This window comes from Corythoichthys intestinalis, chromosome 3 (assembly GCF_030265065.1).
Source record: "Corythoichthys intestinalis isolate RoL2023-P3 chromosome 3, ASM3026506v1, whole genome shotgun sequence".
NCBI lineage: Eukaryota > Metazoa > Chordata > Actinopteri > Syngnathiformes > Syngnathidae > Corythoichthys > Corythoichthys intestinalis.
In genome coordinates this window covers 63,336,147-63,356,222 of record NC_080397.1, presented here as the reverse complement: position 1 = coordinate 63,356,222, position 20,076 = coordinate 63,336,147, and the positions used below count along the sequence as shown (strand labels likewise).

The 20,076-nt window shown below is 39.8% G+C and overlaps 1 protein-coding gene across 1 annotated transcript in view; it reads left to right on the top strand.

Annotated features, from left to right (window-relative positions):
- The first annotated feature begins 2,121 nt into the window (after nucleotides 1-2,121).
- Nucleotides 2,122-20,076, top strand: part of ndufs4 (NADH:ubiquinone oxidoreductase subunit S4) — a 60,883-nt gene continuing 42,928 nt past the window's right edge. Inside the window, exons 1-2 of the mRNA XM_057831725.1 lie at nucleotides 2,122-2,261; nucleotides 7,482-7,560. Of these exons, the coding sequence (XP_057687708.1) occupies nucleotides 2,167-2,261; nucleotides 7,482-7,560 (174 nt within the window). The 5' untranslated portion in view covers nucleotides 2,122-2,166. The remainder of the gene's footprint in view (nucleotides 2,262-7,481; nucleotides 7,561-20,076) is intronic.

Below are 20,076 nucleotides of genomic sequence, written 5' to 3'. Positions count from 1 at the left end.
ACAGTTTATCTGTGCATTTCGGGGGGTGGGGTGAGGGGGTGGGGCGCCAATCAATCCGCCTCATAGTGCCACATTTTGGGCTAAAAAGCCAAAAGTTACATTTTGTATGAGAACAGGAAAACTAAAACAATAATAATAATAATAATACCCCCCCCCAAAAAAAAAAAAAAAAATCTTTGTTCTAAAGCTAGGAAAAACACCATATAACAGGTACATACTAAAAAGAGAAAAAGTTTAAAATACAATATTTTCAAAGACGAGTCCAGCGCCAACAACCACTGCTGACAACTAGATTAAACTCACCAATATCCCCTCATTAACAGTCGCGTTGAAATAGCCAGCCAGAAAATGACTCATTGGTGAAAATAGGCCCATGAATTGACAACATATTAGATGTTAAGGTAAAATAATACTTTCCTAAATGCTTATAATTGCCTACCTGCAGCTTACTGCAGTGAGCTCCCATGAGCACACTGGAGTGTGTTGCGTTCAGGTCCAACTCCGGGAAACAGGACAGTCTGGAGGGCTGCTTGAGGCTGTGCAGCATGGCTGGCCCAGGCCATTTGGGGGCCCTAAGCAAAATAATGCAAAGGGGCCCATATTTTTGGCCCACCATTTCATCACAGTGTACTGTGAAACCCATGCAATCCAACCCATACGTCCATATTTTGTATATTAATCAGATTTTGTTGCACTGCATACTTCAAACTTCTCACCCCAAATGATTGTCAGTACTGACAGTAAATAGCGCCAAACCTTTTTTAAAAGAGGAAAGAAAGAAGTTAAGGAAGAACTTTTTATTTTTTTAAGCATGTAATCAAGTATCAAAACTCATAAAAGTCAAATAAAGCAAACTGTAGTAAACGAAATAGAATATAAATTAAACAATTGCCAGATTGGGGGCCCCCTAGTGGTCAGGGGCCCCAAGCAGCTGCATAGTCTGCGTAGAGGCTGGGCCGGCCCTGCTGTGCAGGATGCAGGACGAGACATTTAAAAACCAAAGAAATTCCCAGCAGGGCCGAGAACGAAAAGTGGTATTTGTCATGTGGCAAAATTGATTTTGCCATGTGGCATTTTTTTTGCCATGTGGCAAAACTGTTTTTGCCATGTTTTCCAATGGCAAAATTTATTTTGACGTGGATTTTTTTGTTTGTTTTGGTATGTGGCATAATGGATTTTGGTTTGTGGTATACATATACATATACATATACATATACATATATATATATATATATATATATATATATATATATATACATATATACATATATACATATATGTATGTATATATATATATATATATATATATATATATATATACTGTATATATATATATTTTTTTCTTTTTTTTTTTTATGTATGTGGCGTTTTTTGGGGTGTATGGCATTTTTGCAGGCCATGCACATCCAAGCCACTAACATCTATGCACATCCAAACTTTCCATTCATATCAAATGGCAGAAAAAGATGTGTGGCTGTGATTTTTGACCATACACTTACCAATACAGCACATTGACATTCAACTGGCACCCGAATACGGCTATGCCATTGACTAATGCTAAGTGTATAGTCAAAAATCACAGCCACACATGTTTGTCTGCCATTTAAAATGAATGGGAAATTTAAACGTGCATAGCCGTTAATGGCATGGCCTCACTTGGGTGGCATAGCCTCACTTTGGTGCCAGTTGAATGTCAATGCGCTCTGATGGTAAGTGTATTGACACAAATCACAGCCACACATGTTTTTGCCATTTAAAATGAATGGAAAATTTGGACGTGCATAGCCGTCAACGGCATGGACGTGTATGGCCTGCAAAAATGCCATGTACCCCCCCCCCCCCCCAAAAAAAAATGACACATACCAAAAAAAAAAAAAATATATATATATATATATATATATATATATATATATATATATATATATATATATATATATATATATATACCACAAACCAAAATCCGTTTTGCCACATACCAATAAAAATGCCAAATGTCAAAATACATTTTGCCATGGCAAAATCCATTTTTCCATATGGCAAATACAACTTTTGGTTCTCGCTGTCTCTCGAATTTCCTGCATACTGTCAACTCAACGTTTCAGTAATTCGCCTTCTCATTTTCTGGTTGGAACCAGTTTACCCCTCCGCAGCTGCCGTAGGTGCTTAATGACAACAAACATGGCGTCCTCAATGTCACTTCTTGGACTGGGACGCTTTTCTGTGATTAACGCAGCTTGTAAAGTGTTCCTGAGCCCTGTCAGGTACGTATTAATCAGCTTTTTGTGCGTTTATATCCATTCACATTACTGTAAAATGACTTTTGTTGTATTATTGCTCGTAATGATGTAACAATGTTGCACGTAGGCCGTGTGGTACATGCCAGTGAATTATAAAATACTGAAAACGCCAACTAAATGAAATAAGGTTAACGAGTGAAAGCTCAACGTGTATAACTATTGAAACGATTGTGTCAAATACGAAAACAAACTATAACGCCCTTTGTCGGCTAGCCAGCTATTTAGCTCGTGCTAGCTCTCGAGTGTAGCAATTTGTCGGTTCAAAGTTGCACATTATTCTGTACGTGGACGTTAATTGTACGTTGTACGTCAACTCATATATTCCCTACTGACTGGGAAGTGGGAAGTCAACTTGGATGGGTGAAATGAAGGCAAACATCACTTGTGGCTACGTGAAGTTTGCTGAAACAGTCATGAATTGTAGTGAAAATCGTGCCAACCAGACACCTGAAAATGGTTGTAGAAAAGAAAAATAGTGGTGGAAAAGGTCTCCACTTTAGTAATGAAAGATTAGGACTTGATTTTAATGTGTATGGCATTGCTTGTAATAGGGAATGGGACGTACTACGTCATTGTTTGGACGCGCCTGCCTGCTGGCAATATGATTCACTTCCGGGCCGGCAGACTCAATGCGGATTGTAACGTGTGGTCGTGCTAAGCTAACTCTTTCGGTGTTTTAGAAAGAAATTATGGGTGTGTATTGTTGTGTTACCGGGTGCAACAGCTTCTCCTACGACTAAAAAAAGGGCGAGGAAAACTGGACTCACTTTTCACCGTTTTCCTGCATGGAGGACCAAATATCAGATCACGAAGGCACAACGGATGGCTGGGGCGCAGCGGTTCGTTGGAAAAGCATTTCTCTTGATCATATTTCTGCTGGAATGAGAGTGTATTCCCCTCATCTCTACTCTTGTAAGTTGAACGATTTATCCGTTTTGGTTTCAATACGTTTTTTTTTTTTTTTTTTTTTTTTTACTGTTGTGTAAATCTGCCTCGGTAGCAATGCTAACCTTCTCCTCCTCCTCACCTACCTGTTGTGTTACTAGGAAAACCTGCATATGAAATGCTGACAACACATTCCGATTGGTCACCATATCTCTTCTTGGGTTATTCTGAGGTCAAGCGCACCACATCGGAGCGTTATGAGAGGTTGGAAAGGCGAAGAGTGCACGCTGAAACTTCAGTTTGCTCTGCTCTTACAAACACGATCCCAAGTGTTGTTGTGAAAAGTCAATAAAATATGAATACCAAAACATGACTTGAACAACTTATTGACAAACTGTAACTGCTTGTTGTTTACTTCAGGTCTTCATAATAAACAGGTGTAATAATTACAAAGGCAGGTGACTTAATTTTGTTATTCTATTTGGAATATGCATTGACAATTTTTGGACAGTGTTGTAGACAAGAACTGGGACTTATAATTTGCAGTAGTAAAGTAATGCAATTTCTCCAATACGATATTTGAATTGACAGTTTAAAATCTTTAAATTAGTGCAAACAAGGCCCGCCCTCTGATGGTGGCAGCAAATATTATATAATTATAAGTAATACACAAATACAAGATCACAATAAACGTGTCTTTGTCAAAGCAGTTTAAAACACTATTTACTGGCCTTGGGTAAATTGCCAGACAGGATAAATATGTGCTTTAAAGTTCTTGCATTTCCATTTTAAGTATTGCAAGTACTAGTCTCCAACACAGTATTTGAACTGACAGTTTAAAATCCTTTTAGTACAAAATGGCCCACACTCTGGCAGGGGGCAGCAAATATTATAATACATAATACATTATAAAAAGCTATATACTATATAAATACAAGATCACAACAAAACCTGTATTTTTCAAAGCAGTTAAAAAACATCCAGTGGCCTTAGGTAAATAAAGGTGTATAAATATGTACTTTACAGTTCTTGCATTTCTATTTTAGGTATTGCAACTTTTCCAACACTATTTGAATTGACAGTCTAAAGTCTACATAAGTGCAAATAAGAATATTATAATTTAAAAATAATAATAGAATATATAAATTCAACATTACAATGAAACGTGTCTTTGTCAAAGTGGTTTAAAAAAAAAAAAAAAAAAAACGTCACTGGCCATAGTTAAATAGCCAGGCAGAATAAATATGTGCATTAAAGTTCTTGCATTTTCACAAGTTGAAAGCCCGCAGTTCATCGACGAGAGGGGTAGACCCAGATGGCGTCTGCTGCAGGGGCTTGTTTGAGTCCGACACAGGACAAATGGAACCACTCCATTGAACAAATTTTCTTTGTCAAATGATCCAAGAAGAGAGATAGTGACCAATTGGGATGTGTTGTCAGCAGGTTTACCTAGGAACACAACAGGTAGGTGAGTCGTAGTAGGCGAGCATTGCTACCGAGGCAGATTTACACAACGGTGTAAAAAAACAAAAACGTATTGAAACCAAAAGTGGATAAAGCGTTCAACTTACAAGAGTAGAGATGACAGGAACACACTCTCATTCCAGCAGAAATATGATCATAAATGCTTTTCCGACGAACCGCTGCAATCCAGCCATCCGTCGTACCTTCGTGATCTGATATTTGGTCCTCCATGCAGGAAAACGGTGAAAAGTGAGTCCATTTTTCCTAACCCCTTTTTTTGTCGTAGGAGACGCTGTTGCACCCGGTAACGCAACAATAAGCACCCATATTTTCTTTCTAAAACACCGAAAGAGTTAGCTTAGCACTACCACACGTTACAATCCGCATTGACTCTGCCGGCCCGGAAGTGAATCATATTGCCAGCATGGACGCGCGTCCAGACAATGACGTAGTACGTCCCATTCCCTATAGGTAAGTTGCCCCCTCCAACATGGCCGCTACATAGCACCACGCTTAGGCAGGTTGATACAGGGCAACCTTGAGATATTTCATTTATCGCGAACAAACTTATGTAATGTATGTTCTTATTGTTCAAATGCTTTTTTATTATTTACAATTGAAAACGAAATTTGTCTGAAAAGTAAGCTTTTTGTTTCCTTTTCTTTTCTTTTCATGTTTGGTGTGCCATTTTCTTAGAGTCCTACAAGTATTTACTGAAACGAGAAGAAAAGGGGGCTAATATATCAAACACCAAGGGTGTAACTTTGCTTAATTTTCCTTGGTAATTGTATTTTTTTTTTTTTCTTTGGGACCATCATGTGGCGGAAAACACTCAGGTACCTCAGTGAAGTTGGCCCCCCATCAGACGCAAATTTATAGAAAAATTATGTCATTTGTTTGTGCTAGGTTTGTGCTCGTTTGTGCTGATTTTTTTTTGTGTGTGTGTGTGCTCCTATCGTTTTTAAGATATTGACAATTGACCATTTTGATTGAAAATGGCTAAAACTGGTGCTACGTTTGTGCTGGATTTGTGCTTTAAAATTTTTCGTTTATGCTGCTATTGTTTTATAGATATTGAGATAGGCCTGTGGCAGTAACACATTTTTGTAGGCGATATATTGTCTCATAAATTATTGCCCTTATGTGATATTCTTGTCATTTTAAAAAAAATCCATTCAGCCACTAATGCAGTGCCAATATCATTCGAATGTAATAAATTGTTATTCTTAAATAAAACAAAAACACTATGAAAAATAATAAATATTAAAAAAAAAAACACACACACATACACAATGCATAACGAGTCATTTGAACGCTAGCATATTTTTGTTCTCTTCCAATCAGAGCCAATCAGAATTCTTATTTGATCCAAAATGACTGTCATCTTGTCCTGAAAAGTGCACATGTTGGCAAATTTGAAGCCAAATTATTTATTGCCAATCAGATTTTTCAAAATGGGTGTCATTTTAAAGCCAAAATATGTGGGATTAACTCCAGAAATCTACATTTTACATGTTGTACATGCGGTGTTTTATTTTGAAGTGTTCACCGGAAGTACGTTCGCCAAACCGCTAACCGTAAGTTTTACAGTCAGGGGGGATAAAAGTGCACTTCTCTTTTCGTCATACAAGTGATGTTGTTAATAGATTTTTTTTCTTTTTTCGCATGCATGGCCTGCAAAAATGCCACATACACCCCAAAATGCCACATACCCCCCAAAAATATGCCACAAACTAAAATCAATTTTGCCACATACCAATAAATATGCCACATGTCAAAATACATTTTGCCACATGGCAAAAAAAAAAGCCACATAGCAAAATCTATTTTGCCACATGGCAAAGAAAAAATGTCACATGAAGAAATCCGTTTCGCCACGTGGCAAAAAAAAAAAAAAAAAAAAATGCTACGTGGCAAGAAAAATGCCACATGGCAAAATCTATTTTGCCACATGGCAACATCAGTTTTGCCACATGGCAAAAAAATGCCACATGGCAAAATCTATTTTGCCACATGGCAAGAAAAATGCCACATGGAAAAAAATGCCACATGGCAAAATCAATTTTGCCACATGGCAAAAAAAATGCCACATGGCAAAGAAAAAATCCCACATGGCAAAATAAATTTTGCCATATGACAAAAAATGCCACATGGCAAAAAAAAATGCCACATGGTAAAGACAAAAAATAATCTATTTTACCCCATGGGATAAAAAATGCCACATGGCAAAAAAAAAAAAAAAAAAGCCACATGGCAAAATCCATGTTGCCACATAACAAATACTTTTCATTCTCGACCCTGCTGCAATTTTGGGCGATTTAATTTCATTACATAAACGAAAAATGCTCTCAACTGCTTCCGGCCAATTTTATTTTTTGAGTTGATTTAATGAACGATACACATTTTTTTTTGTCTTCCAAATCAAGACCACGATAATAACTCTGATTTCTCTAGGATTGACAAAAATCTGATAATATTTAACGTCGCGAGCCTGAAATTCAGTGTATTTTTTCCCACGTAGAAATACAGCCACAACAGATAGCGGAGCAAAAAGCGGCTTTGTGGTCGTCTCGGAAGAACGGTGCTCTGTACTGACATTGCACACTGACAAAGAACTGCACAATCAGTCCTCCCTGGACACTTGACCACAGTTAACTTGAAGCACGTCCCTTCATTAGGACGAGAGCCACGCTGGGCCAGAAATTCACCAGACAGAAGTAATAGTTGGCGGGCGGGGAGGGGGTTCCCAACTTCCCACCTCGCCACTTCACGTTCACCTTGTTCCGACCCGTCTCTTTTGCCGCTTTGTGTTTATTTGATATGTCGCGGTTCCAGGTCGACGAGCACGTCCGCGCAGAGGCTGGCAGAGGCCGCGGGACGAGACACGCAGCTTATCACAGTTGATGAGAAATTGGTAAGGATTCCCTCCTTTCAAATTGATGTTTGTCTCATGCGCTCTTTTCCACCCACGCAATGCTTTTATCAGAGGCCAGAGTAATTACGCTTTTGTGGAGGGAAATGTTACAAACCCTTGTAGTCGCCTGCCAAATTGACCCTGGAATCAGTCAATTTGGAAATTGTGTGAAATCCTGGCATTGAATGTTACAAAGAGTGATCACGCCGCAGCGCCGTTGACAGCAATACACACGACGACTCCTTACAGGAAGCCATTCGACAAGATTGGTTGTATAACCTTGCGTTAAAGTGCGCATGACACCAAAAAGCATGTTTATTTCATATTTCATGCGGTGTTTTATGCTCCTGAATGAAATTGACTGTTTGGATGTGTGTGGAAGCAATCGTTTTATGTATTCAATTTTTGAATCCCGCGCCATGAAAATGAGTGACTTCCGACTCCGGTCTCGAGTTGAGAAAGCGGGCGCTGTGATATGTACGGTAGGATTCCTCTTCATGATGCTGTTGTATGAGAAGGACTAAGGATTCATCTGATTTTGCGGATTAATTCGTTTATTTTTCGCATCACGCCAGCCAAACGGCTGCAGAAAAGTGTTGCTGGACCAGGGAGAGGCGTGTGAGCCTTTTGGGGTTTCCAAAGGTTCCCATTCACCGGTGGATATAGGCCAAAAGAAGCCCTACTACTGTGGGACCATTGGATTTACGAGGAAGTGACTAAACATTGTGTTTTATGTAAAATACTGGGATCATTTTAATACGTAGGTGGCTTGCATTTTGTGGCTGACATGCTCCTTGTCCACTTTGCCGACGACTGGCGGCTTGTCGCACATCCCCTTGCCGGGAGAGCACTTTATTTGGCTTATTGCCCTCTTCATGTGTGCGGTGTTCTGTCAAATTTTCCACCTGGTCAGAAATTGCAACATTGTTAAAAATAGCTGCAAATACAGTGATTACAAAGTAAACACTATAAACTTTCTTTAAATAAAGGACTATTTACTTACGTTTGATCATGAATGGGCATGTAAAAAAGCTTTCCTTAGACACATTCTGTCATGTTAGCTGCACAACAACTGCAGCCGCTCTCCTGAGACTCTCTTGCTGTTTACGTCTTTGCCGTGTAGTAAAGCATTATTTTGCCATACTCGAGTTGACCAATTGGCAGCTACGCGCTCCTCCTACGTCGGCTGGTTTGTCCGACGGTCATTGTCCAGCCACTTCCCCACAATCGAGCCCTCTGCCCTCAGCAGGGGAACGACGAGCTCTAACTTGCTCGCCGCCGGGCGGGTTGCCGATCGGTGAAGACAATCGACAACCCCGCCATCGTGTGAAATGATCCGGTCTAGTTATTTGTGATTTTCTGCTTCGAAGATTTTGAAACATCACTCTGTTCTGGTTAGCATGTCGGCTAGCTGCCACAGCTCTCGGTTTGTTTACATTCTCCGAAGCCGGGCCAGGAAAATGACAAAAGCCCGACTAACTATGGTGTAGGGCTGCAGCTATGGAATATTTTAGTAATCGAGTAATCGACTGAAAATTCTATCGATTAATCGAGTAATCGGATAAAACAAATATATTTTTAGGTGAAGAGCAATTATAAATATACATGGGAAAACAAGACATTTCATGTAATTTTGAACCATTCTCAGTCAATCAATGTCTTTATTTTCGATGTATATTGTTGAAAACAGCCAACAATTGCATCTCAGATGTAACTAGAATTAAAAAAAAAAAAAGACTAATTCACTGCTTTCACTCAAAAAACTTTTAGATCTTATTAAAAAAAAATATATATGTATATATATCTCTTACTTAAAAATGTCGTTACGCTTGATAACACAATTCACTTAAAAGTTAGGATTTTTTCCCACGTGTTTCGATTGAATTTCTCTTTGTGTCAAGCCATTTTAAAGTTCTCGTTAAGTTTTAAGTTAGTCTAAACTGTAAGTCCTGATAGGATTTTAAGTTATTGCAGTGTTCAAAATAAATGTATGATACAGGCTGCATTGGAGCACATTAGGGACCAGTGCTACTTGGTGTTTTATCCAGCAATGACTACTGAGCTAAAATTGATAGTTAGCATGATTAAGTTTTTATTTTACACCCTCATCACTCCACAATGCTATGTTATGTTAAAGCCTGTATGTAAGACACATTAGCCACGCATCGACAGTGGTCATAATTAATTGAAACCCAGCCCTCCGCAGGGCTAACATTACGTGAGCTAGTAGCGACAGTAACGTTATTCTTATTTATTAACGCTTAGCGCTCAGCGCTGTACTGCTTTAAGATGGCGGCTGTTTACAAACGCTGCCCAGACGCGGCCGAGTCTGTCATTTCGCATCTAGTTCAACATATATGTGATCTCTATGAGACGCATCAGACGCTACCTGTTACCAATGTAGCATTGTGCGGGCTAGTATTTAGCAACGTCGGCGTCGTTTGTGGCGGCTGTCGGCTGCAGTAAGTTTTTTTTTTTTCCCGTCTTCCTCTCCGCACGTGACAGCGCGTTGTCCCGCATTAAAAGTAGTCCTAGCAAAACGTGATGCTTAGAGCTGTCAAAATAAACGATTACTCGAGGTGAATAAAATTACTCGGATCAGTTTTTAAACTCGAGTTGCTCGAGTACTCGTTTCAGCTCTACTATGGTGGCATAAAATATCGTTCAGGAGGCGCGACAGTAAAGGTGAAGTCGACAGTTTTGACCATTATGGAGTCATTTTGCCATGTCGTCCTGAATAAATGCATTTTTATTATTTCATATTTCATTTAGCAAAAGACTGTTATTTGTCATAACCATATCATTTATTTAGCTATTGGGGAAAAATACTTGGATTAAAAGAATATCCTGTAAAAATATCGGAGTAGAGAGACTGAAACAATGACATTTTGCGGCTCTCTTCGTCGCATTTTCCTCGTTCTGAATAATTTCCCCTCAATGGGCTGAAGAGTAAAACAGATAAAACCATGTTCCTGCCAACGTCATCCACCTGTTGGGGACGATTGAAGCCTATAATGGTAGGTGTGGCTAACCGGCAGATTAAAAGACTAATTTCTCGTCATCTGCACTTTGCCAAATTGTTGTAAATAATCGAATCGTCTCAAAATATGATTCTAATTCACATAATAATGCTATTTAAGACTTTTTTTTCTCCTGTCGTAAGCACTTTAGATATTGTTGTTTTCGTTAGAGATGACAGTATATTTTGTCAACACAAACTAGAAGAAATCAAACACATTTAGAAAAGACTAAAATGTGACTAAAACAAAAATGAAAAGGCCTGGCAAGAACAAACTACAGTGAATGATCATGCTGTTGCCCCATTGACAGCAATACAGAAAAGTAACACGCATGAAAACCCCTCAGATGAAGGCGTTCGACAAACAAGTAATAACTGTTGATACTATGATCCTATATGGGCCTCCTCTTAGCTGTTGTTGCAGTTTCTGAATTCCTAATCTGTCATGTATTACCCATGGGCTAGCTCATATTTTGCAGTTTAATTTAATCTTGTACAAACACCCCACACAATGAGCTATTTGGAGGTTTTTGAGTACAGTGGTTTTTAGCCACATGGGAACTGAAACCCCAACTGATAAGCAATGTACAAAACAAGAGAGGCATTGATGAAATGGACTCTGGGAGACATTTTGTATGGCTTGTGTGCACCACGAACTAGAATGATCTTAATTGTATGAGGTGCTGTCTACACGCCAACAAGCTGTTTGGGAGGCATGCACGGAGAAAACCTTTCCTCACTCACAATCATAAACGCAAACGTCTGGAGTTCGCCAAGCGGTATTGGGGTTTCAACTGGGACCGTGTGCTTTGGTCAGATGAGACAAAGATTGAGCTTTTTGGCAACAAACACTCTAAGTGGGTCCTGGCGTGCCACGAAAGATGCGTATGCTGAAAAGCACCTCATACCCACTGTGAAGTATAGGGGTGCTGTGGGGCTGTTTCGCTTCCAAAGGCCCTGGGAACCTTGTTAGGGTGCATGGCATAATGAATTCTTTGAAATACCAGGACATTTTAAATCAAAATCTGTTGCCCTCTGCCCGAAAGCTGAAGATGGGTCGTCACCAGTTTTGTTAATCTTACTGAAAAAAAGTAATTAATTATAGTTACAAATTACTTCTCCCAAAAAGTAATTGCGTTAGTAACTCAATTACCTGAATGTAAGACTAATTAGTTACTTGGCAAAGTAATTGGTGATAATTACTCCCCCCCCCCCCCCCCCCCCAAAAAAAAAAAAAAAAAAAAAAAAACATTGGCCACACTATGTGAAGTTTTTTGTGAAGGTTTTTGGTACAATTGGCCCGAGCCCAATTCTTTACCCTAATTTACCCTGAATCAACTGTTAAAAGTTGTTAAAATTGCTCCCATTATTGCATTAGTTCCCTTCTCTCTACTTTCGACATATGAAAGTTTTAAAACTGTTTCATCATTTAAAGATAGATTCAAGTCAAGATTTTGCCGATTTAGAAGTATTTTAGATAAAAAGTTACTTAGGTTCGCTAGGAAGGTTCTCTACAACAGAGCCATTCTAAAAAGTCTACTCCTTTAAGATGGCGGCTGTCTACTAACGCATTTAGTGCCATGTCTGTCATTTTGCATCTAGTTATATCTATATACAGTACATGTGATATCTACCATGTCTACCATATCTACCATAACATGCGGGCATAGTTTGTAGGCTATCGGCTACAACATGTATTATTGGAGCTACCTAGTATCGCGTTTGCTCGGTGTCACAACTGTCTTGCCTCCTCCCCACTCCTGCTCTGCTCTGTCGTCTCGGTGAGTCCGTTTCCCTCAGACTTTTCGACCAATATAGTAGCGCATAGTAACGCATGCTGTTCCGTCCTCAGTAACGGTAACGGCGTTGCCAAGATGAGAAAAGTAATTAATTAGATCACCCACTACTGAAAAAAATAACGCCGTTAGTAAAGCCGTTATATTGTAACGCCGTTATTAACAACACTGGTCGTCACTGGGTCTTTCAGCAAGACAATGACCCTAAACATATGGCCAAATCTACACAGAAATGGTTCACCAGACACAAAATCAAGCTCCTCTCATGGCCATCTCAGTCCCCGGACCTTGTTTTGTTGGCAAAAGGGGGTTGTACAAAGTATTAACACCAGGGGTGCTAATAATTGTGACACACATTATTTGATGTCAAATAATTATTTCTTTATGTGGGATTTTTTTCCCCACTGAATAAATGCACTTGTATTGAAGGTTGGATTTTTCTCTTTTTTTCCATTAAGGTCTCATATTATTTGAATTAAAAAAAAATACTAGAAGCTAAAAAAACACATCTTAACCAGGGGTGCCAATAATTATGGAGGGCACTGTATATCTTTTCATGGGACAACACTGGAAAAAAATGACACTTTGACGCAATGAAAAGTAGTCTGTGTGCAGCTTATACAATAGAGTTCATTTATTTTCCCCTCAAAATACCACAAAATATAGCCAGTAATATCCAAACCTCTGGCAACAAAAGTGAGTAAACCCTTTAGTGAAAGTTGTCAATATTAACATACAACATGTCAACTGTCAATATTTTGTGTGGCCACCACTGTTATTCTGAACTGCCTTTACTCTCCTGGGCATGGAGTTGACCAGAGCTTCACAGGTTGCCACTACAATGCTCTTCCATTCCTCCATGACGACGTTGCGGAGCTGCCGGATATTTGAGACTTTGCACACCTCCACCTTCCGCTTGAGGATCCCCCAAAGATGTTCAATTGGTTTCAAGTCTGGAGACATGCTTGGCAAGTCCATCATCTTTACCCTCAGCACTCTTCAGTAAAGCAGTGGTTATCTTGGAGGTGTGTTTGGGGTCATTGTCGTGCTGGAACACTGCCCTGCGACCCAGTTTCTGGAGGGAGGGGATCATGCTCTGCTGCAGTATTTCACAGTACATGTTGGAGTTCATGTTTCCCTCAATGGAATGTAACTCTCCAACACCTGCAGCACTCATGCTGCCCCAGACCATGACATTCCCACCACCATGCTTGACTGTAGGCATGACACACTTATCTTTGTACTCCTCACCCGGTCGCCGCCACCTGCTCGAGACCATCAGAACCAGACAAATTAATCGTCGTCTCATCAGACCAGAGGACACGGTTCCAGTAATCCATGTGCTTTGTTGACATGTCTTCAGCAAACTGTTTGCGGGCTTTCTTGTGTACCGTCTTCAGAAGGGGCTTCCTCCTGGGGTGACAGATGTGCACACCAATTTGATGTAGAGTACGGCGGTCCAGCACTAACAGGCTTCTTTGGACGACCAACCCGAGGCCTGTTCTGAGTGGACCCTGCTCTTTTAAAACGCTGGATGATCTTAGCCACTGTGCTGCAGCTCAGTTTCTGGGTGTTGGAAATCTTCTTGTAGCCTTGCCCATCTTTATGTAACGCAACAATACGTCTTTTAAGATCCTCAGAGAGTTCTTTGCCATGAGGTGCCATGTTGGAACTTTCAGTGACCAGTAGGAGTGGGAACCTCTTGGTACCTCACGTTACGATACGATTTGCGATACAAAGCTCACGATAACGATGGTCTGACGATATGGCGATACAACGATTATCGATACATTGGTCAGGAAATCATTCTAGGATATTCTACAAACAACTATTAAACAGAAAAACAAGCTTATGCTGTGAATTGGAATGAGTTTATCACTAGTAGACGTCCAATCCATTTGAACTGGGAGGGTTAGGGTTTAGGGTTAGCCACTTCAAACAGATTGAACGTCTATAGCCGTCCGTGGCAGCCATTGCCAGGCAATGAGGTCATTTTGGGCCGTTTAAGGTCATTTACCTGTTGATTTTCAGTTATTTATGGGTCATTTCCTATTTATTTTGAGTTACAGAACAGGAAGTGACCTGGGAATCACCCAAATGAATAGGCAGTGACTCAAACTCAACAGGAAATGACCTGTAAATGCCCTAAAATGAACAGCAAGAGACCTCTAAATGCCCTGAAAATTGGACAGAATGACTGAACGCTCCCAGTCTAAATGGATTGGGCGTCAACCACCGTCAATGCAGCCTTAGAATTGAGACACTATTATGGTGGAAGATTTTGGTAGCAACTTGTTGGTTCATTTTTATTTATTTATTTTTAGACATTGACACATTTTTAAAACGATATTTCGATTCTTGGCAGGAGCATATCGATAACCTTTTGGGATACATAGTATCACGATATATCACAATTTCCATATATTGTCACACCCCTAGTGACCAGTATGAGAGAGTGTGAGAGCTGCACTACAAATTTGAAAACACCTGCTCCCTATGCACACCTGGACTCAGTAACACTAACGAGTCACATGACATTTTGGAGGGAAAATGACAAGCAGTACTCAATTTGGACATTTAGGGATGTGGTTTCAAAGGGGAGTACTCACTTTTGTTGCCAGGGGTTTGGATATTAATGGCTGTATTTTGAGTTATTTTGAGGGGAAAATAAATGAATTGTATTACATAAGCTGCAAACAGACTACTTTTCATTGTGTCAAACGGTGTTGTTTTCGGCATACCTTTTAATTTTCGTCTTGGTCTAAGTCTTTTGGACGATAATACTTATTAGTCTTAGGCTTATATTAGTCATCTCAAAATGTGTTTGTCTATGTCTAGTTTTTGTTGACGAAAACTCAAAACTAATTTCATCTAGTTTTAGTCAATGTTTAATAAAAACGTTTTGGTCCGTAAAATTAAAAATTCTAATCACACCCACCTGGACGCCACAGAATGTATGTAAAAAAAAAAGTTGTCCGAGAGTTTAAGAGGACACTTTCCTGTTTCTAATGCAAACGTGAATGCAATGCTAACGCTATGAGTTACATTTGGTGTGTGATGATCACTCAGCACAGACCTTTAAAGGCTAAAGCAACATTGAATATTCCTACTTGCCAAGATAAGAAGACAAATCTTAGCGTGTGTCTTAAAACAAGCAATGAGGAGACTGGAGAGGACACTAGTGGGTGAGTTGGGGGGCGCAACACTTGACATGAGTGACACAACTAGACACTGTTATGATGCAGGCTAACTACACATAAACTGTCACACATTGTGAACATGTGACAGAAACTATGGCGCATTCTCGTCTCGTCCTCGTCTCGTCAGACGAAAACTGGCATTCATGTCGTTACGTTTTCGTCTCCCAAGACACGTTTTTAGTAGGGTTGGGAATCTCTGGCATGAAGCTGATTCGATATGTATCTAGATACACAGGTTAGGATTCGATAAAAAAACGATACATTTTTAAGGCCGAGCGATTCGATACGATTCGATACAGTTTAAGAACGATACGGTTCGATACAGAGTGAAAATGATACGATAGTAAACATTTGTTGTGTGTGTTCGTACAGTATTTTAAACATATAAAAAAGACCACATTTCGAATAGCAAAATTAAAAGTTCATACCATTGTTATGTTTTTTTTTTTTTTTATGGAAAGAAAAATTTAAGGCTTACTATATGACCGTCATTTTGTTGGATGGGATTGATAATACAACAAAACTCCAGTGACAGACAACAATAAAATGCAGTAATTTAATTACTGTATTTCCTGGTGTTTTGAACACAACAGGTAAGTAATTTAAGTGCAAACTTTCAACGTAAACATCTTACAAGCAAAAAATATTATATGCAGTAGCTCTTGAAAAAAAAGAATTAAACCTGTTAGTGTTATCATAAATAAATAAGAAATTATCCTTTACCACTGGTATAACTGGGGGAATAAAAACATGGCATTTTAGACAGACAGGTCTATAATCATTACTTTAACCTTATACACAGCAAAGTCGTTCACTTATGCCTGTGCTTCCACATTTTTTATTCCTCATTACTGTCCATATCTTTTTTTGAAGGGCAGATTTTTCTTGAGGAACTTCAACTGATCCACGTGTTCATGTTCATGTTTATGTAGACTGCGTTTCGTGGAAACGATATGCTGCCCTTTCCACCATTGTATTGGGTTATTTTTCAGGGTTAAAAACTCACGATCTCTGTACCACTTCACACTAGCTCTGTCCCATGCGAACAGATCTGGCTCCCTTCGTCACTTTCAAGTCCGACTTTTGTTTTCCTGGGTGCGTTGAAAATCAATCTCTGCACGTCGCCGGCGTGGTGCGCAAACTGTCCATTGTTTTAGCATGTTGCGTCGTTGCCACTACTAGTTTCGTTTTGGGCTGTGAAGAAAACACTACGGAGCGTGCGTTACAATGGTTTTGTTAGCTCTCGCGTTGTTATGACATGCCCGTGACGATCGGGTAATGACGGCGACTACTAGCGGTTCTGCCGAAATTAATGGGAAGTTGAGGCAACCATGACGGCGGTCACAATCTAAGTGCGCTGTGTGGTGAATGACACAAGCGCAGCATGTGAGGTAAAAGCTAAATTATTATCATTTTAAGCAATGGATTGAACTAGGCATTAGAAGCCGATTCTTGTGCTCGCGATAGCCGAATTCTATCTCTACTAGTGATGCACGATAATACATTTTTCAACCGATAACGATAACCGATAATTTCCTCCACATTCCAACCGATAATCGATAATGTCAAGCCGATAATTCTATTAAAAGATTTATGTAAAATTTTAAAGTATACAAAATATTACTGTGCAAAAATATCATTTATTGCTCTTTTTTTTCAACATAACATATGAACAAGTATTCAATTCCAACATCTAAATAATGACAGATTGTCTGACATTGTGTAATGGGAAACTTTTGGCAACAATTACTTACAGAGTAAATACCTAAGTTGCACAAAAATGCCTTTAAAAGTAAGCCATTCTTAGCATATATAACATTAATACACTGCAAAACACACCTCCTTAAAACGAGTCAGTTTTAAGTGTAAATCTATTGGAAATAAGTGAAATTATCTGCCAGCACTTCAAGTGTATTTCAGATTTCTTGGAAGAAAAATAGCTCGCTGAAAATAATTTTAACAGCCTTATTTTGAGCAATACGTTATTATACTTAATCCTAAAAAAAAAAAAAAAAACTTGGAAGAAGAAAAGATTTTGAATAATATTTGTGGCTACAGAATATTATTGTTACTTCATTAAAACAGGAATGTGCATATTTAAATTGATAAGTGTTAATAAGTGCCAATAAGTTTTGATTATCTACTGTGACTGTAATTGAGCAGACAAATAAGTTAAATTAATTTGAAAAGTGATTGCTAATGTTATATGCTTTGTTGCACACTGTGAAAACGATTAACTCAAAAGAGCGAGATGTCATGTACCCATTCTGCAGCGCTTTGTTTACATTTGCGGCACTCACGACATTTGCTTTACAGCAGCTAAACAGATACATGGCAGTACTATTTGGATGGAGTTGGAGCTCGCATCTCCGTGAGTTTTGTTAAGCCGAAAATAAAGGCAGCGTTACAAAGTAATCTGACCGCTCGTCATTTTACATACTGAATGCATTATTGACTGGCTGATTTCATTTTCTTCATGTTTAAATTATCATCTAACCACTGTGCCGTCATGATAAGCTTGCTTACTGGACATCACTTTTCCAAATGCCCGTGGTGAAAATGTGATTGGCATGTTTTTCATGAAGATTGGTGGTCGTATAAACTGCATTATTTTTTTTTATCCAAGGCTTTGGCTTTCGGGTCCTTTCGGTAAAAAAAAATCGTGTCTCGTCTCGGCGGCGGCGGCTACGTTCGTACTGGATAATCCGCCCGCACCAGCCGGTTCGCCGCGGCGTATTCGGGGCCTGGCTCTGCTCGCACGCTGTGGGGGAACGCTCGAGAAACCTGGGTGTTCGCCAGAGGTCCTGAAGCCGGGCCCGCCCCGCCCCGCCAATGGTGAGGCGGCGGCGACCTGCCGGACCGGCCAGAGCGGCGGGCTCCGTCGGAAGACGGCTACTTGCAGACTATCGGTCTCCAGTCGTGCCGATGTTTAGCCTTAGATGCGAGTTTACCACTCACCATGGGCTGCTTTCCCAAACAACCCGACTCTGTATTGTCACAAGCCCTGTAGTTTAGCTTGTGTTTACAATAGCTTTAGCATTCCCGCTAGCAGCAGCCTCGTATTCGTTCCAAAAACCTTTGTGATGCAGTTTTAAATGGATGCTGGGTTAGGGGTTTTGAATGAGGACACTTTCTTTCGGCTTCGTGGAACTTCTGCGGTACATGTTTCGCAGATGGCGAGAGCGTCGTTTTTTTAGTAACAGCCGCCATAATATTCAACTATTTCTTGTCGTGTAACTCCGCCTCCTCAACCCCTCCTCCCTCAGGGGCTTCAGAGAGGAGAGGGGTTGAGGAGGCGGCGTGCTGAATTCTTCGGTTGTGCACACTTGGAGACTAAATTAAGTACCGTAATTTCCCGAATATAACACGCACTTTTTTTCCCCAAAATCAACTTGTAAACTCATGGTGCGCATTATAAACGGGTACATGGATGGAGACAGAAATATATATGTATTACATATATATATATAAACCGATTTTTTTTCATTGACACGGCCACGTTGTGTTGAAGAAACGTATGCGGCGACCCGTTGCCGACCGTTATGGTACGTGACGTCACCATTTTGTTTCGGTAGTACTTCACTCTAATCGGCCGAATGATTTCGTCTGTGTTAAATGTTGCTTTTTTCACTCTTCATAAAGTACAGAATTTAGTTTCTTGAACTCATTTGAGTCGACGTTTATTGCAGCTCCGCAATTCGGACCATAACAAATGTAAGGACACACACTTCCTGTGTCCGTCAACTATATCGGTCCCTGGTGAAACTCAAACCCAAATAACAATAGTGCCTTTTGTTACTGTCGTGTTGACAGCGATGAGCGCTTTATCGTTCCTAAACTTAGTTTTTAGCGCGTTATCGTCTCGTCATTGTCATGAAAAATTGTTTGTCGACAAAATATTTTTGTTTTAGTCAAAGTTGACGAAAACAACACTGGTGTCAAAGTGTCATTTTGTCAGTGTTGTCCTATGAAAAGATATACTAAAATATCTGCAGAAATGCGACTCACTTTTGTGATGCACTGTATCGGCCACGCGTCCTCTTGTCCCATCAATACATTATGAAATCTATGTTTGATGATTAAATTTTAAAAAAAAATTCAATGCAGTACCATATTGCGTTACAAAAAGAAAATTGCAGGTTTAAGGAAATTGATACATTAATTCTAGCCACTCTTCCCCTGGCTAAAATATGACTCATATCATTTTCTGTACATAAATTGAGCTACTAATTAAAACGGTTAAAAGACGAGCGATATGAGGTAACAAATGGGACTTTGCTAAGAATGTGGGAGTCCCGTTTTGAGCTTGTTTTTGGGGTTTGCTGAGCTGGTGGTTTGGTTTGGGGGGGCTCGATGCTGTGTGTGGGCAGCGTCAGTGTGCTTTTGTCCCACACCAAATCTGACCATACTGGCAGACAAACCTTTGGCTGGGTGGAGTGTCTGTCTCTGTCCTCTCAGTGGGGGCTACCGCGGAGAGAAGGGGGGAAAAAAAGGCCCTCAA